We start from the raw sequence: 23287 nt of genomic DNA on the forward strand, positions 1-23287 counted from the left end.
CCTTGCAAGGTCCCCTGCACTTAGGCAGGTGCCTGGCACGCAGCAGATGCTCAGTGAACATTTGCTGAAGGAGCCGCGTACAGTTGCTACATGAGTTGGCCTGCCAGCACAGCTTCACAGCCCTCTGGGCTCTAGCTGCTTTCCTGGGATTTACTTTCTGGACCATCTTTTAATGATGAGATGTTTAGCCTGGAGAGGGTCCTGGAGATGCTTGGGTCCAGCTCTTTTCTGTTTCTGCTCCCTGCAGTTTGCTTGGTTTTGATTCTGACAAGAAAAGAGACTTGTTAGAAAAGAGTATCTCAGTTATTTACATACGGGTGATCCAGGGGAAGTCGCTCTTTCCAGACTGGCTGGCTCTTCTGATTTTCCTCAAGCTTCTAAAACTGTTGACTGTGGCCTGCTGATGTGGAGGGGGACGGGGCTTTAAGGATGGATGCTAAGTTCAGTATTATCAGCAAAATCTGTAAAGAAGAATTAACAAGCTTTACTTAACTTTTTCTTTGCTCTTAATCTTAATACACAGCCTTCACCCCTTTTCCTTCTCTTCATTCTTAAGAGTTCTCACTTAGGTGAAGCCCTTAGGATGTGTGTTTGCTACGGTATACATGCAGTTAACTATTTGGTGTGTGTGCGTGCATGCGTGTGTGTGTGTGTGTGTGTATGTGTGTGTGTTTTTGGAGGGGACCCTGGCCTTGCCTACCTCTAGCCCCAGTCATCACTTGGAAGTTTTGCCTCTTTAATCACCGCAGTGAAAGCAGCATCAGATCTTTGCAGATGGATCCTTTATTAGACTAGGAAGTGCTGCAGAAGTGACTAGTCTTTTCATTGGAAGGAAGTGAGAGAACCAGCTCAGAAAGGTTGGTAACCCCAGAGCCCTGTATGCTGGTGACAGACCAGGGGCTGGATCCTGGGTCTTGCTGGAGCAGTGTGCTTTCCACCCCGCCTTCTCATGTCACATCAGTGACTGCACAAGTCCCTTATTGTTTTCTTTTAAGTACTCGTCCTTTGTATTTGTGGAAACGTATCTGTGGATTCAACCAGCCAGTTGCATCATTAATAAAACATGTATAGACTTTTTTCTTGCCTTTATTTCCTAAACAATACATTATAACTGTTGACATAACATTTATATTGTGTTAGATACAATAACACTAGGTTATCAAGTAACCTAGTGTCACACATGTGTAATCCCAGCGACTTGGAAGGCTGAGGCAGGAGGAATGCAAGTTCAGAGCCAGCCTCAGCAACCTAGTGAGGCCCTAAGCAATTTAGCCAGACTCTGTTTCAAAGGAAAAAATAAAAAGGACAGGCGATGTGGCTCGGGGGTTAAGCACCCCTGGGTTTAGTCCCCAGTACCAAAACAAAACAAAACCAACAACAAAACCCACAGTGCATTGTAACTGTTGACATAACATTTATATTGTATTCGGTATTGTAAGTGATCTGGTGATGATTTCAGGTATGTAGCAGGATAAGCAAAGGGTATATGCAAATACTATTCCATTTTGTATAAGGGACTTGAGCTTCTGAGGACTTTGGTATGAATCGGGGAAGCAACCAATACGCTGCTGATCCTGAGGAACAATTGTGTATGTGTTGAAAGTCTTTGAATAATTGTTAATACTTAAGAGACAAAGGCTACCTCATTTTCTTTTTCAGCGGTGGTCAGTAGGTGGCTAATTGTGGACTGGAAAGAGCAGAGCAAGCCAAGATGGGATACATGTTTTAAATTTCCTTGGAAATAGTCACTGAAGCTTTTGAAAAGTTAAACTACAGCTTTCTCCCCCCTAACCAGTGACATCAAAAATAAGATTTGTGCTGGGGTTTTCCATGAGCAAAAAGAATGCTCTTAAGGGGCTTACAGTGACTCTCCAGTATTACAAGGCACATTGAGCCCCCCAGACTTGCCAGGACGGTGCTGAAATGGAAAATGCTGAGATAATGTATAGTTAGGCACCCTCTTAGGGTCTAAAATCAAAGAACTTGAGACTCAGTGGCTCACAATTTCTTTTATACTCTATTCTCCATTCCTGCCCGCTGTGGAGTGGCCATTCCTGGTGTATTTATAACTTTAGCTCCCAGTGAGTGGATGGGAGCATGTCCTGCCTGGAGAATATCCAGTCTGGCTGAGCAGGCATATTTTCAAAATTCCTATTTTTTTTTTTTTGGGGGGGAGCATGTTTGGGGAATGTGAATTATCAGATTTTAATTGGTCTTCTCTTGGTCTTCAAGATTTTTAGGCCCCCCTGTCTTTCAAAGTTGCTATTTAGGTTTGAATCTGATTGTGCAGCTTTTCTTTGAGTTTTCAAATGTTAACCTACACCAGAATCTTGGAGACCAGTTTAGTGGAAACAACAGAGGACCTGGATTAAAATGCAGCTTGGTCTGGTACTAGTGGGGTTGTCCTTGGATAAGCCACTTGACTGTAAATCTTCTCTTCTTATCTGCAACATGTGGATGCTGATTAGCTCATTCTGGAGAGGATTAAATGAGAAAACCCATGTGGAGGTTCTTAGAGGTCTCAGTGGTTGGAGTTAGTGAGGGTTGGTGAGCCTTGAGGTCAGGCTTCAGGCAAGTTCTGCCACTTCCACTGAACAGTTTCTTTCTTTTAGCAGGTTAATTTACTTCCTAGAACTTGATCTCATCTGGAAACTGGAGTAATAATGCCTACTTTGTTTCGGGGTGGTGGGGTGGTGGTGGTGGTGAGGGGGGGGGGCTGGGGTTGTGGCTCAGCGGTGGAGTGCCCACCTGGCATGCATGAGGCACTGGGTTCGATCCTCAGCACCACATAAAAACAAAATAATGTGTCCACCTAAAACTAAAGATACATAAATAAATAAATATTTTTTAAAAATAATGCCTACTTTGTTGGGTTGTTGGGAGAATTAAATGTAATACAAGTTCAGTGCCTGGTATACGTGTCTTTGTGGGGGTCACAAAATACTACAGTTTGGCCATTTGTGACCACATATTAGCTGCTGCATAATGTCATGCACTGGTTGAGCTTTTTAGACAATGAATTATTAATGAATTCTTCACAGTATTAATGAATTCTTCAAGGTGTGGGAAGGTGAGGGTAGATGAGATTGGAGTGGAGGTAGGAGTGGGTAGGTGGAGGGAGTCATGCTTCTTGTTCTTGGCATAGGTATTTGTTTGGAAGACAAATTACCTTCTGTTAGTTGTATATAGTTTGACGGGTCAGTGATTAGTGCTGATTAATTAATACCTACTAACTACTGTACTTTTTGTGGATACCTTAGAGCTCTTAAGATCCTAATGTTCACAGAATTTGCTAAAGAGAAGCTTTTGGTGTATGTCTTTAAATATTGTTTAAAATAGAAATGGCCAGATTAGGAGACTCTCTGGGGGAAGGATCTTTTTGTAGAAGGGAAATTTACAAAAACAGTTCTGCAAAATAATATTTAATGAAGTGTTGCTTTTAGCTGCTGACAGATTTGTTTTACTTGCTATATGCCTTTGGAAGACTATAGTCTGAGGAATAAGGACCATATTGGTGGATGAGACTGGAGAGTTAGGAAGAGAGAGAGAGAAAAGTGTGTGTGTGTGTGTGTGTGTATGTTTGTGTGTGTGTGTGTTTGAGATAAAGAGGGTAAAGTGCTCCCAGGTGCTCTTATGTGGAATATAAAAAGAATCCTGGCATATCTGCATTTTTTTTTGTGATCATTAATATGTGACATGGCTCTTGATTTTCTTTCTAGGATGTGGAGAAAGAGAAGGAAATTCACAATTACCTCAGCAAAGAGGAAATCAAAGAGAAAGTTCATAAATATAATTTAGCTGTCACAGACAAGTTGAAGATGACCTTGGTAAGTACCCCAATACTATTTAGGCTGTCACCTGTCCAAAAACAAATAGAAGTTGTTGGTAGTATAATCTATGTATTTTAAAATATTCAAATAGTATTTCGTATGCAGAATAGAAAGATAAGACTATTTCTTCAGCTTTCAAATTAAATCTGTATTTTGAAGTAGCTTTGTCTCAAAATCAGTGGTTAGGTTAACCTTAAAAAAGTGAAATTTTGGGGCTGGGGTTGTGGCTTAGCAGTAGAACGCTCGCCTAGTGAGTGCGAGGTCCTGTGTTTAATCCTCAGCACCATATAAAAATAAATAAATAAAATAAAGGTATTGACAACTACAACTAAAAAATAAATATTAAAAAAAGGTAAAATTTTATTTTAAAAGATATTGTGACCCCTTTCTTTTCCCCAAAGGATTTTCTAGATTATCTAATATAGAGATGGTGACCAGATTCTAATAAGACCTCAGGTATATTCTGTCTTGTGTAAAATAAGCACGAAAGTGTCAGGAAGATTTTGTTCCCATGGATTGAGTACGTTGAGCTAAGATGTTTTTCCCCTGGCTGTCAGTGTAAGATAGGTACATAATATTCAGCTTCCTATGTTGTTGTTACAGGCATCTACAAGGTTGTACCACACTGTTTGATGCACCGTGGGGATGTAGGAGGGAGGAGGTCAGGGCTTGGGGGTGATGAAACGGATCGGATCGACAGCAGAGCTACAGTATTCATGTTCCTCTAAAATGAACTGGCCTCTGTCCTCACTCACTGATTGCCCTCCCATCTGGTGACCTCCCACGCAGCTCCTGCCATCCCTTGGTGCCACTTTCCAGGGCCCCTGAACCCCTGCCTCTCACTCTATTGCTTGCGAAGTGAGTTCATTAAAAGACGGATGGCCTGTTTTAAACAAATGAATTTAGGAACCCTTGGGAGGAGGAGCTTTTAACTGTGAAACCGTATGATAAAGGATCCCATCCTGGTGGCAGTGTGCCCAAAAGTGGGGAGAGGAACAGATAATCCCAAGATTATTCTTCATTATTTCAATAATGATAGTTCTTTTTCAAACATATTTTTCCTCAAAGGAGAAAAGTTCCGCCTGCCATGGTTTTTATTTCTTCCCCCATGGAGATTAAAGCAGATGCAAATTTCCATATTCTTTCCAAGATAAAAAATTTTAAGTGTTGTACAATGCACGAACAAGGGAATTAGTGTTGCAGATTCATCTTCTGTAAAGGAAGAAAAATAAGGGGCCACGAAGGAGGTCTTGAACATTCTCCTTGAACTGTGGTATTTGTATGTGACGCCTGATGACTTGTTTTAGTAAAACACAACTGTCGTTTTTTTTTTTTTTCCTCCCTAAAATAAAATGAAGACAAGACCATTATTACTGTTTTGGCAACTGAGACATAGTACTTCTACTATAAATTAAGACGAATAGTTGTAATATCTTTAGGTCACATAGTAGCTTGAAGTTTAGGAAAAAAAATATGTTACTTAGAGCATAAGAAATGCACCCCATGCTGAACACGGTCTAGTATGTACCTAGTAGCCACTAGGAGCAAAACAGCCTGTTTTCTTGTCAGCTCATCATTCTTGGGTATTGCAGAATCCTAACTGTGGGCTTTTTTTGGGGTCATAGCTAGTCATCAGTTGGGGATGCCGTTTCCTTTAAGCGTTGAGTCGATCTTTCATTCATTTGGGTTTGGCTAGCATCTGTTCCACTGGCTATAAGCTCACAAATGGCCACTGACCTTTCACCTGCAGTTTGGAGGCCCTGGTTCTGGGGCTGGTGGCTGAGCAGGGGAGGGCATCTTCGGTTGGCACATCTGCTGAGCAGACTTTGCCTCTGCAGGCGCTTCGCTGCGGTGTGTTAACCTTCCTCTGAGGTCATTCCCTTGGGGGAAGTTTTAGTGAAGTCCTGCCGCAAAGCTCCAAGTGAAAAGAGCAAGAGGAAGAGCTTCCTGTTGGGCTTTGATACACTCCTGTCCTAAAATGTGCTGACCACATAGCTAAGAGTGGCTTTTCTTCTTCCCTCTTCAGAACTCAAATGGGATTTACACTGGTTTTATTAAAGTGCAGATGGAACTCTGCAGACCTCCACAGACTCCTCCCAGCGCTGGGACAGTCACCCCCAGCAGCATTGGCTGTGTGAACACACTTCACATCAGCAGCACCAACACTGTCGGCGAAGTCATCGAGGCCCTGCTCAAAAAGTTTCTTGTGACCGAGAGCCCGGCCAAGTTTGCACTTTATAAGCGTTGTCATAGGGAAGACCAAGGTATGCTGCCTCACCTAAAAACGAAGATGGTCTCTGCTTCTCTTTCTGTCCTTTGTCATCATGAGCCGGAAGACCTATTTTTTACCTGTGTCAAACTACCCCCACCTGGGGGCAAGTTCTGGAAGCTTTGGTGATCATGGCAGACACTTAATGTTTCCTGGCTGTTCATGGTTTTGAGTTGAACATTTGCAGGTCTGAGGAGCTTAGAATCATCTGCATGTGTTGGGCGTTTCTGTAGGAGTTGTTGATATGCACAGAGAAGGAGCTTTGATTAGTGGGAGCAGAGTGGCTTTGATTTTAATGCCCTTTAAGACACAAAAGAATATTTCTGTGCTTGAAGTTTTCAGTAGCATGATTTACATTTGATGCTCATCTGCACACGCAGTGGCTTGCTGGACCTGTATTCTCAAAAACCTTGAGGATGGGGAGGCCCATATCAGCACATTTCAACTCACTGATCAAAGTGGCCCAACCCTGCATGCTTCTGTTTCCTAAGCTGGTTGTTGCATGGGGACATTTTGGCACCCTGCCTCTAGAGGCACATAAAATGAGTGAATAGCATTTTGATCTGGGGTCTGTCTGAGCTTCATAACCATGTTCAGTGGGTAGAAGGAATTTTTGATTACTTCATGAAACTGAATAAGATATTCTAGGTCAGATAGTCTAGCAGAAATTGATACCTGTGGTGGACAACAGCAATTTATGCTAATTTGGAAACAGTATGTGTAAGTCATGAACTCTTTGAGCTTGCTCTAGTTTTTCTCAGTAAAGCCTAAATTCGCCATGAAAGAAAATATATTGACCTTACTTGATAGTAGTGTTCTTTAGTTACACAGCATGAAACATAGCTAGATGCTGAATATGAGTACATTTGTTTAACACATACCATGGGGATAGACCCTGCAGAATACAAAGGTAAAGAGGTCAAAGGTCCCATCAGAGAACAGAGGCTCAGCAGCCTGGGAGACGTGTGCATCTACAGGGAAATTGGCACCTACAAAGCAGTTGCACCTGGAAGTACCCAAATAATGTAGTTCTGCTCCAGTGGCATTTTTATCTTGCTAGCTTCGGTGTTAGCTCATCTGGACTTCAGCTGTGCAGTCTGAAAGTGAAAGCATCTTGTTGAAATGACTGACAAATCTTTCAACAGCACAGGCAATATCAGTGCGCGCGTGTGTGTGTGTCAGAGAGAGAGAGAGAAGGGAGAAGGGACACACTGTTGTAAAGCCACCAGAGCTTCTGTTCTGATGCTTCATTCATTTGTGGTTGCCAATTACATATCTGTGCAGAGATTTGTTCCAAGAGCTTTGAATTCATATTCTTTGGACAATATATTTTCATTGTCAAAGGGGTTGAAGAACCTTTTTAAAAGTTTCTTATTGCCAGGTTCAGTGGCACATGCCTATAATCTCAGCAAGGCCCTAGGTACCTTAGACCCCATTTCAAAATTTAAAAAGGGCTGGGGATGTGGCTCAGTGGTTAAGTACCCCTGGGTTCAATCCCGAGTACCAAAAAATTAAAAAATGCTTCTTATCTTGCTTTCTAAAAAAGGAACAATAACTAATTAAAAGCATATTTGGGGACTAGTAGCTGTTTAAATTTATTCTTGGAAATTATTTCCTCCTTAATCAAGGTACAGTTTATATTGGGCCAAGAGAATGGAAATGGAATCCATTTGGCTCCCCTGTGGTCTGCTGGTACCAAGCTGAGGGGAGGATGGGTAGACATGGACACATTGAATTGGAAGGAGAGGGTGGCAAGGGGCATGGGGCCGAGGAGTGCTGAAAAAAACTCATTTGTGACGTGCTGCTTGTTTCTTTGCCTAGTCTATGCCTGCAAGCTCTCAGACCGGGAACATCCACTCTACCTACGTTTGGTAGCAGGGCCCAGAACCGACACACTTAGTTTTGTTCTTCGGGAACATGAAATTGGAGAGGTAAGTGATTGTGTGATGTGACTTTAAACTATACAGAACAGCTGGCCCCGTTTTATTGCTCTCGTCTACTGACTTGACCCAGGAGAGGAAGCCGAGTGGGGTGGGGGACATGCAAGAGGGAGATATTTTGAATCATCAGAAATAAACCCAAAATTAATCCATAGTATGATTTCCTCGAAGCACTGTATTGGTCTGCTCTTCTCCTGTATGGGAAGAAATGCGACTTTTTACTTGTTGGTATCCAGAGAGGCATTTTCAGCCCTTCCCACCTCCACAGGGCTCTGAGCCAACTAAACATTGAAAGTTGACACTCCCAGTGTCTGCTACTAAGAAAAGTCTCCAGGCTAATTTCATTCTAAAGGGAAATAAAAGGAAACGTGATCTCTTTGCCACAGAAGACATTTAACTTTCTAAAATATTTTTCCCCCCTGCCCAAATGATTAAGAAATGATGTTTTACATATGTCTACATCATTTGACATTTTCTCTCCTGGGAGGATTGTATTTAGACCATTAAAACAAAAAAACAAAAAAACACTTTGGACTGTCCTTTACATTAGTTGTCAACTTTAAATGACACTTGAGCAAACTTCCTGAACTCTGGGTCTCAGTATTCTGCTAAGAACAGGAAATGGTGTGAAATGTTGCATGGGACAGCAAAAACAGGGTTTCCAGCTTAAAAGTTAGGAAACAGGACTCTGTTTCCTTTTGTTTGCTGTATTTGGAAAATGAGCTAGTTTTTCCTGCCCTCCGTTTTAAAATCTGTAAAGAGGAACTAAACCCTTTAAAAGGTGAGGCCCTAGGTAACTTAGTTTTGAGTCACAAATTGGAGAATATATAAATGTGATATATAGTATATTTATATATAAGTGTAAATTAGAATTACTCCAGGGAGTTTTAGGAAGATTGTTTTGCTTCTATCGTTTTGAAACTTTTTAAGAAATTCAGTCATTCTAGGGAGAAAACTGGGTGCAGAAGCTTTGCAAGGTGGGCAACGTTCCTCCAGACCTACTCTGGACACAAGTGTAGTCTCATCCACATTTTACACCTCTTGTTATTGGATTTTTTTTTTCAGCATTTCACATAGTTTAGTGCAGCTAGAGCAACATTGGGGAGGAATTGTGTTTTGAAATTAGAATTGTGCTTTAATGTTCTGGACTACTTTATTGAACCTTTGTTCAGTGTTTGCTTTTCACTTATTGAAGGAAGCTAAACTGCGGGAAGAAACTTTGTATAAGCTGTCAGGGGTGGGAGAGAGAAAAGATTTTATAATGTCTCTTTTTAAAAATGAAATGTTAAAATTTTTCCATATTAACAGAGTGTTCTAATGTAGAAAGTTGTGCTCTCCTACTCCTTGTTTCTCATTTTCTTTTTTTGGTACTAGGGATTGATCCCCGGGGCACTTAACCACTGAGCCACATCCCTAGCCCTTTTTTATTTTATATTTAGAGACAGGATCTCACTGAGTTCATTAGGGCCTCACTAAGTTGCTGAGGCTGGCTTTGAACTTGCAATCCTCCTGCATCAGCTTCCAAGCCACTGGGATAATAGGTGGGCGCCACCGGGCCTGCTCATTTTCTTTACTAACCAGCTTTAGTTCACCTCCGGGAAGCCTTCTTATCATTTAACCTCTTTGGTGGTATTTTTCATGCTCTTCTCTGTGCATTTATATTGGGTTATCTAACTAATTCTACCTCATTAGACAGCATTTCTAACTTTGGCAGTGATTCTCAGCCAGGACCTAGGGTCCTCTTTGGGTTGGGAGGGTGTCTGAAAAAAACTCGCCAGATGATGCCAAATACTGTCCTTGATATTCACTGCTTGAGTTAAAATTTAAAAAAAAGTGTATTTTGTGCTTACTAAGTGTACCAAGTACTGTTAGGGAAATAGAAGTCAGCCTCAGGGGCAAGAGACAAACTCCAAATAGTGAGAAGTATGAAGTTGCAATGTAGGTGAGGTGTAGGTGAGATAGATACTAAGCAAATAATTATTAATAATTCCAAAATCTTGGTTGTGATCAGGGCCACCAGTGCTCAGTGAGAACTTCTAGACTTAGATGTGCAGGGAGGAGTTGTGGAAAGGCCTCATGGAATCAGTGGCATTTAAGATGAGCCTTGAAGAGTGGGTAGGAGTTTGGCAGGTACCGTGGAGCAGGGAGACTATGTGCCAAAGCCCTGGGTACTGAGTGAGGCACAGTGTGAGAGAGAGAGGGTTAGAGAGGTTTTGGGGTCTTTCAAGACTTAACCTAAACAACCCAGGGAGCCTGTTGATTGCATCCAAGCAGGGAGAGTCATGACCAAATTTGCATTTTATAAAGGGTTGGCTGTTGGGGGAGCAGATTGGTGGGCTCAAGTGTGCAGTGAGGAGGCCAGGTAGGCTGTCCCAGGGCGCCATAATGATGTCAGCTACACTAGGGATGAGCAGAGTTGGAGAGAAAGTGTGTTGGAGAGGTATTTGGGAGGTGATGAGATTGATTGTGGGAGGTGAGAAAGCAGGCAGTGAAGATGGTGATCAAGGTAAGATACAGAGAGATGTTTCTGAGGCCTTGGGGGGGTCAGATCAGGTGAGGAATGAGGCAGGTATCTAATGGAGGTAGGGATGTGGAAGTCTTAGTCCTCAGCCATTTTGAAGAAAGAAGCAGGGAGGGGAGCTAGGGGCTGTTGGGAGTGAGCTGAGTGGGAGTGAAGAGTAAGAAAACCAGGGTTCTGAGGAGCTGGGCCAAGAAGGGAGGGCAGCCACACTGCCACTTGCTCAGGACAGCTTTCCCTCTGGACTCTGAGTTAAATACCTGGCACTTTTTTGTATTCTCACAGTGGGAAGCTTTCAGCCTTCCAGAACTGCAGAATTTCTTGCGCATCTTGGACAAGGAGGAAGATGAGCAGCTGCAGAACCTGAAGAGGCGCTATGCGGCCTACAGACTCAAGCTGGAAGAAGCCCTTGGCGAGGTGTGGAAGCCTGGCTAACACCGGGGGCATCTGCCAGGAAGGCCCCAGTTGGGACCTATGTTCAAAGAGCAGCAGCAAGTGCCTCTCTTCAGAGAGCTGTTTTCTTGCCCCATGATGCTAGGGTCTTCCCCTTTTATCTCTAGACTTAGTTCCCAAAGCCTGGTCACGCAGCATGCCGCACCTCATGCATCCTGCGTAAGGGACTCTGCGAGCTTGTTCTGTTACGGCATGGCGGTGTTACCTCTTGCAAGCTGCGAACCTGTAGGCATCAGGAGCGTTCTAGAGTGCTTGAAAGCATGAACTCTGGGTTGTTGTTTTTTTTCTTACTCTCTTCTAGTTGTTTTAATTATGTGATGATGTTAAGCTTTAGGATGTGCAAGTGAGTTTTTAAAAGCTTAACAAGGAATCTCTGAATACTTGTCCTATGTTGAAACTACCTGTCTGTATTTTTGTTTTCTAACAGTAAAGGAATCTATCCATGTGAACTGAAGGCATAGGAATCTAGGAACTCTGGGGAATTTGGGAAGGATTTTGTAGGAGTTTGACAAAGAAAGTAAAAGCAAGTTTGGAAAAAGGATTGTGTAGAGGTGAGGGCTCTGAGGGTTGAGGAAGGTGGCAGGGGGTAAGTTGGTGGTAGAAAAGAAAGGCTTTATTATTTGCTTGTGAATGAGTTAAATGAGAAGCATTCAGTGTTGAGATGTTAAATGCGTTTTAGGATTACTTGATTTCCCAATGAGAAAAATGTGGGGCAGAGCCAAAGAGGTAGGAGCTAACCCCAAGGAAGGACCCAGCAATTCTGGAGAATGAGGCAGGTGGACGGAGGTGAGCCCAAGGTTTGTCTCATGCAGCTGGATCTGACCCCTCCGTGCCTGGACACCCAGATTCTCCCTTCTTCAAGTGAAAGGTCCTACTGGTGTGCCTGGTCTGTGTAGGTGGGGCCTGGTCAGTTAAATTTATATAATACAGTTGTGTCTACCCCCCACCCCGCTGTTGTTTTCAAAGTTGAAAAGGAGTTTGGGTAAGGGCAGGTGTTTTCTCCTCGATTATCAGCCAGGAGGTTTATCAAGTACAGGGCTCACATCCAACTTGTGACAACCATTCCCTTCTCTTTTATTCCACCCTTCCTTCCTTTTCCTCTTCATTACTTCCTCCCTCTCCCTCTCTCCCCTCTCCTCCCTCCTTTTCCCTCTCCCTTTCTTCTGTTCTCACATGCTATAGAACAGGGATGTTGAGTAAAGACCCAGCACTACCACATCATCCTCAGTTCTGAAGGACTTGACTGCAAGGAGGAGGGCCCTCAGGATCGAGGGAAGTCCACACTCAGCTGACCACACACCGGGTGTTCATAGTGGAATTATTGAACAAAAGTGCATGTTCAACCAAAGAAATGCATGTGCAATAGAAGCCTTCCTTAATACAGGCAAAATAACCTCATCTTCTGCAGTGACTTACAGATCTGAGAACAGCGGGGAAGGTGTGCTGTGGTTCCAGTGGGGCCTTACAGTCACTATTTATAATCTAGATTTGTTTGTTTATAAATTCCCAAGGAATTGTTAACATGTTGGTGACACCTAATGGATTCTTTTTGAAATTCCAAGGTGCTTCAGTTCTTTGCCTCATTAGTGAACTGTGCCTTTTACTGCATTATCTGTTCCCTCTTGGTGGCTCTTCTGACTTTTCAGAGAATACCCATCTTGTTGGAGGCAGATTTACATGTTGGTTACACTGTGCCACACAAAGTTACTGAGACAATCAGATCTTCCTAAGCTTTTAAGGAAAGTTGTGGGGGGAAAAAGTAGAACTAGCTATAAATTATGCATGGCACACCTTGTTTAATTTTGCATGTAACTTCTTTTTAGTGCTTCAATGAGGTTTTAGTGACATTGTCATCCAACACTTGGCCTTTGTTGTTCAGGGAATGCCTTCATGATTTTAATACTGGTTTTCCTATTCAGACTGTGGATTGGGTTTGAATATACTGTTATCAACCACCTGGTCTTTTAATTACTCATCCCAGTAAACTTATAGTTTGTGAAGCATTTGTTTCTCAGATTCATGACACTGTTAGAACCTGAAGTGGTAGCTGATGGGTATCTGTGAATTCTTTTTTTCTTTTTTTTTTTACTTGAAGTAGATTGTCTGAAATAGGCATATTCTCCTCTGTGTTTATCCAAACCTCCCTGTCATGTGCACTACAAGTTACAATTTGGAAGTTACTGTATTAAAATTCTGTCTGTTCATGGTTCTAGAAGAGTGATGTTCTCTCCCAAACACTGGTTACTGCAGCAGCATTTTTAATGTTGTAAAATAAGAATAAAGGCTCCGAAGGCCAAAGATTTTAAAAAGTCATTTTACAAATGTTATGTTAAATTAAAACTGAGCTTTGCTGTAATACTGTTTTCTCTTCAAAATGTGATGGTACAGGAAAGGTGTTATATGAAGGGGTGGTATTGCAGGGGAGCATTTTAAATTGCAGAAGTAAAAAAGTTATAATATTTATAATTTTGATGAGTTTATTTTTATAGGGAAGATTTTTCTCCCCTGAAATTTTTTCTCGAATGGCAAAATGTTTCCATTATTAAAAATTGAAATTGTTAGTTGATGTTTGTGTGTTTTTATTTATAATATGCTGGATTTAAGAGAAAAAGTCACAGGAGTAGAATCGACTATAAAGAAATACTATACAATGAACACCCTGTGATCACTACCAAAATAGAACCTTGCCCAGTTCTTTGGAAATCCTCTCCCTCCACCCCCATTCTTGCCCTAAGGTCTTCTACCCCTGAAACAGAACATTTTCAACATACAGTGGTATTGCATTTGGGGCCAATGTGACTCTCTCTATATACAGAGGAAGAAGGGCATTTGGGGACAGCAGTGTGGGCTGGGTCTACCCATTCTGCTTCCATGCCTGCTTGCAGGGCCCTTTTCACGACTACACTGCCCCCTAGAGGGGTTGGCAAAATAGAAGCCAGCTTGCTAGGGAGAAGCATTTCAAGTACCAGAGCTGCTTCATAATGAAGATATGATAGAGAATTATGGCTCTCAATAGTTTTCCTTTTTCACTGAAATATCCAGAGGATTAGGATTCTAGATTGGGAGTTCAACCTGTATTGCAACCCAAGGTACTGTGGGGTTGCGGGGTGTCTTTTGGAATTTCATCCCTTAAAAGGAATTAGCTTCCTGCCCTAGGTTTCTTTTCAGAATTTGTTGCCAATTGAGAACTTTTTTTTTCAATATATTTTTTTAGTTGTAGGTGGACACAATACCTTTATTTTATTTTTATGTGGTACTGAGGATTGAACCCAGTGCCTCACACGTGCTAGGAAAGTTGTCTACCATTGAGCCACAACCCGAGCCCCCAATTGAGAACTTCTAAATAAATATTCTTATGTTGCAAAAATATAGAATTTTCACGGTGGCACACACCTGAAATCCCAGCAGTTCAGGTGGCTGAGGCAGGAGGATTGTGAGTTCAAAGCCAGCCTCAGCAAAAGTGAGGTGCTAAGCAACTGAGTGAGATCCTGCCAGTAAATAAAATACAAAATAGCCTGGCTCAGTGGTCAAGTGCCCCTGAGTAAAATACCCAGAACACCCCTCAAAAAAAAAAACAAATATATATATATATATATACACACACACACATACATATGTTTCCCATGCCGCTTGGCTTATAACTCCCTCTTCAAGGCAGGCCATAGAAACTATAATCTTCCCCTCCCTTTCTGTCTTGGAGTTGGCTATAATGGAATTACCTTGGACTGGGGTATAGCTCAGTGGTGGAGTGCCTGCCTAGCATGTACGAGGCCATGGGTTTGGTCCCCAGCCCGCACGTGCACGCGTACACACAAGAAGAAAAAGATCATGTCTGATGTAGATCATTAAGATCCCAATTACAGAAGGGGTCCTGCCCCACACCTGGAAAAAGGAATACTGTACAGAGGCCAAGAAAAATCTGACAGGCCTTTCTGGGAAATGCAAGTGAAGGGAGGTTTCAAACAAGCAGAAATAAAAAGGTACTGGCAGTAAGATTTCGGAAGTAGCATTAGATCATACCCTTTTTGTCGTATCATATGTCTACACTGTTCTCCAGGCTTCAATCATGCTTGCATAATGAAGTCTCCATAAAAACCTTTCTAAAAGGTCAGGCTGAACAGATGGAGGTTGCCAGAAGGTGTTGTGCCCGCGGAGCATGGAAGCTGTGGCCTTCCCACAGGTGAACCTCTGCATCTCGTCATCAGCAGCTTTTGTAATATCCTTTTAAAAAGCTAATAAGCGTAAGACGTGTTTCCCTGAGTTCTGTGAGCCTTTCAAAAAAAGATAATTAAATCTAAGGAAGGGTTTATGGAAACCCTGATTAATAGCCAGCATCAGAAACACAGGTGAAAGAACCTGGGCTTTTCGATGAGCATCTGCTGTGTGGGGCAGTCGTGGGGTCTGAGCCCTTACCTGGCATCTCCTGGTAGAGTGTCAGGACTGAATTGGATTTGAGGGCACCCAGGTGGTGCTACAGAATTGTTTGCTTGCTGGTGGGAAAAAAAGTCTCCATACTATTTGTGTTGTCAGTGTGTAGTAGGAAAGGCTAAGTTGAGCTGGTTCCTTAAATATCATTGGTAGCTGGGCACTGTGACGCATGCCAGTGATCCCAGTGAGTCAGGAATCTAAGGCAAAAAGATTGCAAGTTTGAGGCCAGCCTCAGCAATTTAGCTGAGGTCCCAAGCAACTTAGGGAGGCCTTCTCAAAAAATAAAAAGTGCTGGGTAAGCATCCTGGAACAAAATAATTAATAACAACAAAATAAAAATTAAATATTGTTTAGTTGTATACATACATTTGTAACACTGTCAGATGATCTTAGTTAGGAGTTCTGTGCTATTGAAAGGATGAGTTTATTATAATACCCAGTGCCAACCAAGGGCTGACCACGTGTCAGGCATTCTGAAACACTTGGTATGTATTTACTCACGTGTTCCCTTACTAGGTAGGTAATGTTACTATCCTCATTTTACAGATGAGGAAACACATTGTCGTCCAGCAGCTTCGTCTCTGGCTACTGTGTGTGTGAGTGGCAGAACCAAGAAGTGTCCAGGAACTTCCCAGTTTCTCCATTTTTCCCTGGAAGCTCTCTGCAGCTTTTCAGTGAAACTGCCTACTCAAAGAGCAAAAGCCGCCACACTACCTTTAACGTTCAGGCCAAAGCTGGCCTGTTTTGGTGAAGATAGACTTCATTGATGTCAGTGTGCTTTCTGATCCTACTTTATTTTTAGTTCACATCTTCTGTTTAGGTGATTTTACTATCTACCTGCTGTGTTTTCTTTTAGGGAGGAACTGACAGGGCAGGTAATCAAACCCCAGGTTCTCCCTGCAATTGGTAAGATAATTCCCTGAAGCCACCTGGAGAACAGCTTCAGGGAGAGAGGCGAGGAGCCACCAGACCTGCCAAGGTTTGACTCACAGACTTAGGCTCCCACAATCAAGGATCCTTCTCTCTAAAGGAACCAAGTGTGCCACTTTCTGGAGTGAACCATTACTTGCTTAATTAAGTCTGCAAAAAAGAAGGTTTGCATAGGGATAAAGGGCAAGGAGGAAGGCCTGGCGAAGGCCAGAGCTGCGGGATGAAAGCGGCAGGTCATGTAACTACTTCCGGGTTAAAGCTGACCCTTCCATCTGCAGGGTCAGGTTTAGGGTTGGACTTGTTTGTTGGTTTCAGTTTCATTCTTGGATTTTTGGCAGATCTTTTCTGGTGTTTACACCTCTGAGAACAACTCCTCCCTGTTTCCTGGAAAGGTGAGCATGATGATGATGATGATGTGATGATGATGATGGTGGTGGTGGTGGTGGTGGTGGTGCACTATGAGCAGCTTGTGGGTTTTCATTGTTGTTCTTTTACAACCAAGATAATTGAGCAGAGGCACAGTAGGGCCTTGTGGAAGTTTTTGCTATGAAGCTGGGAGATGGGGAAAAGGCAGCATGGTTAGGTTCTGCTGGAAGAGATTTTAAGACAAAATGGGGTTGCCACATTATTTCCCCACAAACTCCCAGTGCTGGGATTTTTTTAAAGGCAGATTTTTCTGCACCCCCACCCTGAACTGAATCTGAATCTCCTCTATTGGACCCTGAGAATGCCATTTTCCTGCATTTTTCACACCGTAGCTACAAATCCTAGAGTCCTACAAAGTGTTACCAAGGCTGAAGGGATACGACGTTTGACAGCCTGTTTTATCAGGTTCCTTCTTGCTGTTTTCTTCTGTGTTATTATGAAAAAAAGAACTTTAGGGCTAAATAATTTTTCCAAGGTTAAGAATTTGACCTTTGGCAAGGGTGGAGTTAAAGTTTATAAGGGCAATTATTCTGAATCAAGCCCAGCTTTTTCCTTGTAAAGTGTTGAAGGCAGCACCTGAGTAGTTACCTCAAGGCTGTTGTGAGAACTAAGATAGCAAACTTGAAGGCATCTTGGGTACCATCAGTCCTGGTGTAGCATATAGTGGGATTGTTTTACAAATTCTTATTTCTGCAGTAGTGACTGCTGGGCCAAGATGTTCACCTTTGACAAACTCATCCAGAGGCATCCTACTGGTCCATTACAAGAGGGACCTTTTTCCAAGCAGAAAGCCTTTTGTTTTTATTTTTCCAGGATTTAAAACTTTCTATTTGCATATTTAAAATTGTCCATTCCAATTTTAAAATCATTTGAACAAAAGTTACTCAGATTAAGCTGCATTTTATAGCCTGTGAGACATCTTGGACCAGCTTGGAATTTACTGTAGATTTCCCTGTCCTCTCACCCGCCTTTTTCCTTCCCTGCCAGCTAGACAGCAGAAGGGAGAGGCAGGCACAGCCTTTGTTTGTCAGTGGTTCTGAATTTGACATGAAAGGGGCAGCATAGCTTTTTTTGCAGTGTTGGCAATGGAACCCAGGGCCTCACACAGGCTAAGCTCCAACTATACCCTAACAACAGCAGTCATTTAAACTTGACCCAACCCCTTTGCATCTTACAGAGTTAAACAGCTAAAATAAGTAAAATAAAAAGGCAATGCTTGCTTGTGGAATATACAGTCCATATTGGTGGTGTACACCTCTTTATGATCTGCCTGCTTGTTCTCCTGTTTTGTTGTGGGGAAACAAACTGGTGGAGAAGCAGCAAGCAACACTTGGAGAGGAGAACTCCAAACTTAATTTTATGCCAGTGGGCCTAGAGGAAAACAAAAACTCCAAATTTTGAGCCCTCATACAGTTTCTTACAATATTTATAGGTAATTTGAGGTCATCTTAGACCCATCCTATCACTGACGCTTTTCCCTCTTTTTAAAAAAACTTCTTAATCTATTTGGCTGATGGCCTTGTGCCGGGGTGGTGGGGTGGTGGGGTGGGGTCTCAAACATGTTCACAGAAACAGTTGAGAAGATGTTAGTTACATCTCAGGCCTCTGTTAACATTTCTCAAGGAAGCAGTCAGACTCCTGGGGCAGTTATTTACAATCCAAAAGGCAGGGACCTGTGATTAATTAGGCTTCCAGGAGAAAGGCTGAGAGAGGGGAGCAGAATTGACTTCTTCCCCAGGCATTGTTTTTTTTTTTTTTTTTTTTTTTTTTAACTTTAACGTTTTTTGTTTTGTAATTGTAGATCCACAGCATGCCTTTATTTTATTTATTTTTACATGGTGCTGAGGATCGAATTCAGTGCCTCATGCATGCAAGGCAAGCGCTCTGCCACTGAGCTACAACCCCAGCCCTACCATAATGTTTTGTATTTCATTTCACAACCAGGTCTGGTTTTGTCATCAGTTTGATCATTGCTTTTGAAGACTCTGAAATTTTTCTCTTTACATTTCTGCCTTCTGAAATTTTGATTTACCATTTTTTTTTTTAAATCTCATTCATATGGAATTTGTCAGATGTGGTTGTGGAGGAAACAGATCAGGGTGTATAAGCAAGTGGCGTCTGTGCACAGTGGCCATTGCCAAGTTGTTATTGTTTTAAAAATTCATGCTGGGATGAGAATGTGGCTCAGTGGTAGAGCACTTGCCTAGCACAGTGAGGCCCTGGGTTTGATCTTCGGTAACACACAACAAATATAAATAAAAAATTATGGTTAGGGAAGGAAATTGAGTTAAAAACAGAATATTCAAAAATTCTAGGGCAGTTTGTAGACCAAGGAATCATATAGGGCCTTCCCTTTTGCTCCACATAAATGCATTCACAAAGTGGTGTCTTTCTTCCCTGACAAGCTAGAACCAAAGCGCCCAAAGCAGCTGGGTCTGGGGGTGCTCCAGCTGTCAGTTCAGCATACGGCAGAGAATGATGCTGAATGATCCAGACCAGGGGGCTGTGGGCAGCCTGCAGGCCTCAACCTGTTTCTAGTGTTTGCCTGCTCGTAAATTCTCCCTCCAGATGGTCATCTCCTGGAGATCTGTCTATTCAGCTCACTTTGCATCTCTTCCTGCTGCAGGGCACAAAGTTTGTGGGAGTCAAGTTTCACAGACAGGTCTGGAAATGGCCACTTGGACAACTTGGAGCCAGGAAAGGACTCCTCTCCAGACAGACCCTAGGCTGCAGCTTCCTGCCTCTCCTGCAGTGCTCGCCTTTGGCTGAACTCAGGCAGGGCCTTGCATGGCATTATAGGAAGGAGACTGGGGACCAGAGTTTTTGTTTCCCCCTGCTAGGTGGAGAACCAGATGTGGCACAGTGAGCTTCATTCTCTGTGGGGGCATCCAGGAGAGTTGTCAAAGGCTGAAGGCTTTCCTCAGAACTAGTAATCACTCATTCCAGACCAATAGAATGCATCCAAGTTGTCTTGATTTCAGGCATTGTAAGGTGGCTGCTTACCTTAGCTGGAAGATGCTGGGAGAGACCAGGGCTGGGGAGCAAAGTAGCTACTTGGCTTTTGCATCTGAGCTGCCTTCCCTGTGTTAGGAGGAGGCACGAGGATAGTGACAACAGGTGGCTTGGAAATCAAGGAAGAATCCTGGTATGCTGCAGCTGCTAAGGGGCTGCTGCTCTCCCCTGCACTGGCTCTTAGGAGTTCTAGAGACCCACTGGAGATGCGTGTTTGTGACTGGAGCCTGTCAGCCATTAAAATATTTTCCAACATCTGCTGAGGACATTTTAGCAACCATTCCAACAAAGATGCTTCTGCTTGGTTTTAGTAACAATAGCTGGAATGAGTGATTATTTATAGTCTTTGGGTATGTAGTAGTGCACATAAGACTTTTGCCCCTTCTTTGTCTGTTCCAGGTACCTGTAATTGGATGGGCTCTGGCAAAAGCCCTGATCCAGTTTCTCTCTTGGTAAACAGCTTTGGTCACTGTAGTAGGCATACATTCCTGTGTAATAAACTAGCCAAATCAACTTAAAACAACATTAAATATTGATTATATTATTATAATCTGTAGGGTAAGAGTTTGGGAGAAGTTTACCTGGATGGTCCTTGCTTTGGGGTTTCTCCTGAAATTGCAGTTAAGATGTTGCCTAGGGCTAGAAAACCCGCTTCTGGGCTGGGGATATAGCTCAATTGGTAGAATGATTGCCTCACATGCACAAGGCCCTGGGTTCAATCCCCAGCACCACAAACAAAACAAAAAAAATCTGCTTCCAAGATGGCTCACTCACTCAGGAGGCTGGCAAATTGGGGCTGGTCTTTTACAGACAGCTTCAGATCCTCACCAGGTGGACCTCAGCATTGGGCTGAGGTCCTAATATGGTGGTGTTTTTTTTCCCCAAAGTAATAGGAGAGACAGCAAGGCAGAAGTGGCCACATCTTTTATGACCTATTCTCAGAAGTCACATACTATCACGTGCCCTATTCTATTGGTGATATGACCAACCTTCATGCATTGTGGGACCACAGAGGATCGTTAGGAGCTGTCCTGGAAGCTGGCTACTGCAGCCATGCTGGAAATAAATGGGGTGTGAAGAACCCTCTATTTCTTTTCCACCAGCAATGCTGTGAAGTGGGACAGGAAGCCACTTGAATGGTTGGGGCACTTCTTAGTCTGATAGTGTCATTTCCCTTAAGGACAGGCATTAATGTCATGGAGGAATAAAAAAATTCCCTTACATAATGAAGCTCACTACTAGGCAAAGTAGGCTCTCATATATGATGAGGAAGGGATGGATAATTCTTTCATAGACAATGGAGAAACTGGATTTTAAGAGAAAGATGGACTTGGGGCTGGAGGTGTAGCTCTGTCGTACAGTGTATGCACAGCACGTGTGAGACTCTGGATTCAATCTTCAGTACCAGAAACAAATCGGAAGCCAGATCTTGAAATCCTTACGCTATTTAGCTTTCTAAGCTTGGTTATATTAAGCTGAGGAGAAAAACCCCATTCCCTGGATGTTTTAATTACCAAAAGATGGTAATTAGAAGCACCTTTTATACCTCCATCCTCTGAGGACCTTTCACCAGCAGAGCTGCAGGCCAAGAGGACATGTGTGGATATCAGGTTTCACAGGCAGGTGGTCACGAATCTTCCACTTAAAAACTAAGATTGAAAACTGTCCTCTCCCTACTCTGTGGTACTCCAGGATTTAGCGCCCATATCCCACAGGTGAATCTCATTTTATGTAGTGATTGCTAGGCCAGCAGTAGAGGTCTTGGACAGTGCTTACGTCCTTTGGGTTCTGCTTGTTGGCTGTTTCTTCAACAGATTTCAGTGTATGCACATGACCAGCCCTTTAAATCCACAGGTGGCAGAGAGATGTAACCAAGTCTGTAGGGAGCTTGGTGCTATGGGGCAGGTACAGTGTCAGTGTGAATAGGTGGGTTAGAAAGATGGTCTAGTAGTCTGTGCTTGTCCTCATTTTAATGTGTGTGAACATTCTCCTTGCTGATGGCTTTACATTAAGATGTTAACTAAATTTCCTATTTTTATGGTGGTAATTTAGCAATTTTATGAGTGCCTTATGCCAACTTGTTTTACTACTTGGTTACTGATTAAAGGCTCTTCACCTTTTCTCCAGGATTTAGACAAAGGTCAGAGTGGGTAGCTCTCAAAAACAAGTCTGACCTGGCCGTTCAACCTTATGTTTTTCTTCTTAATTGCTTTAAGTTTTAATTTCTCCTGTCTTGGAATCTAATAGGTCAGTGCTCATTCTTCATTAGATTTTCTTAGCCTTAAGGCTAAGACTTAAGTCCAGGGTGGGGGGAAAAATCACATCTAAGTATTTATTTCCTAGAGCTACTGTTAGCTTGATTTGTCGACAGGGAAGGGGCAACATCCAGCTAGGTGAGCCCCTGCTATTAACAGCTGGGAGTTGTTGGGAGAGATGATTTACTGTGGGGCCCAAGTACTGTTGCTGGGGGTATGCAAAAGATCGTAAGGTCGGAATTGCTTTTTATTCACAATTGTGATTGCAGTGAGCAGCTTTGAGGATGAAGTGGTGGTGGTCTTTTGGGGCAAAGAACAGGCATGTTGGAGAACAGGTTTTCCAAGTTCAGTGTTCCTTTTCTGTAACAAAACCCAGTGCTGTGCAGGTATTCACAAGGTGGGCCCTTTGCATCACACCCATGGGCTTAGGGACAAGAGTGAACTGACAGGCTCATGCTGATGAGTCCTTTGTCTCTATGAGACGCCTAGGTTGACTTCCAACACCAGCATCCGTGAAACAACAGACTAACTGGTTAGCTTGTAAGGATCAAAATCAAATCATAGGGGCTGGGGTTGTGGCCCAGTGGTAGAGTGCTCATCTAGCACCTGTGAGGCACTCACTGGGTTAGATCCTCAGCACAACTCTCTGGGTGTACTCTAACATCTTATTTTCTACTTGGTCTTTAGAATTGCTGGGATGAGGCAACCTGCTGGGTGCTGGGTCTGGGGTTGTTTCTACAGTTTTATTGGAACACACACATTTATGTATCGTCTAGGGCTACATCTGTGCCCTAGACGAGACATGTGACAGACACACATGGCCCGCAAGCCTAAAGTATCACCTGTCTCCCCCTTTAAGAAAAAGGTTGTTGATCCCTTGAAGTCATTCATTAGGACAGTGGGCCACAAGTCTGCAGACAAGGCAAAGTACCTCTGAAGATGAGCATCATCTACTTTCCTGAAAGCTAGCCTAGATTTTTTTTTTTAACCCCTCCAAAGTTGTAAATGATCAGGAAAGATTTTCTCCATGGCTACGTAGTGCTTCATTCAGGCTTGTCAATCACTAGGAAATCAGGTGCATAAGAGCTATCCAGGCAGAGACTATAATCTGTTGAGGAAATGTCCCATTTTTTGCTATTAGGAAAGTGGTTAAAACAAACAGCATCAAGAATAAAAGTAGCTTGTCAATTACTACTTGTGGACTAAAACAAAGGACACAGTCCCAC

General features: G+C 42.8%; 1 protein-coding gene across 3 annotated transcripts in view; it reads left to right on the forward strand.

Moving 5' to 3' along the window:
* The window catches only part of Rassf3 (Ras association domain family member 3), a 137831-nt gene extending 124260 nt beyond the window's left edge, over nucleotides 1–13571 (forward strand). For all 3 annotated transcript variants that reach the window (XM_046430692.2, XM_058574663.1, XM_046430693.2), the window contains 4 exons: nucleotides 3720–3827; nucleotides 5857–6094; nucleotides 7921–8030; nucleotides 10843–13571. In XM_046430692.2, the coding sequence (XP_046286648.1) occupies nucleotides 3720–3827; nucleotides 5857–6094; nucleotides 7921–8030; nucleotides 10843–10992 (606 nt within the window). In that variant the 3' untranslated portion in view covers nucleotides 10993–13571. The remainder of the gene's footprint in view (nucleotides 1–3719; nucleotides 3828–5856; nucleotides 6095–7920; nucleotides 8031–10842) is intronic.
* The last annotated feature ends 9716 nt before the right edge of the window (nucleotides 13572–23287 follow it).

Source organism: Marmota monax, unplaced genomic scaffold (assembly GCF_021218885.2).
Source record: "Marmota monax isolate L192 unplaced genomic scaffold, Marmota_monax_Labrador192_F-V1.1 WCK01_AAM20220418_F8-fsc00056, whole genome shotgun sequence".
NCBI lineage: Eukaryota > Metazoa > Chordata > Mammalia > Rodentia > Sciuridae > Marmota > Marmota monax.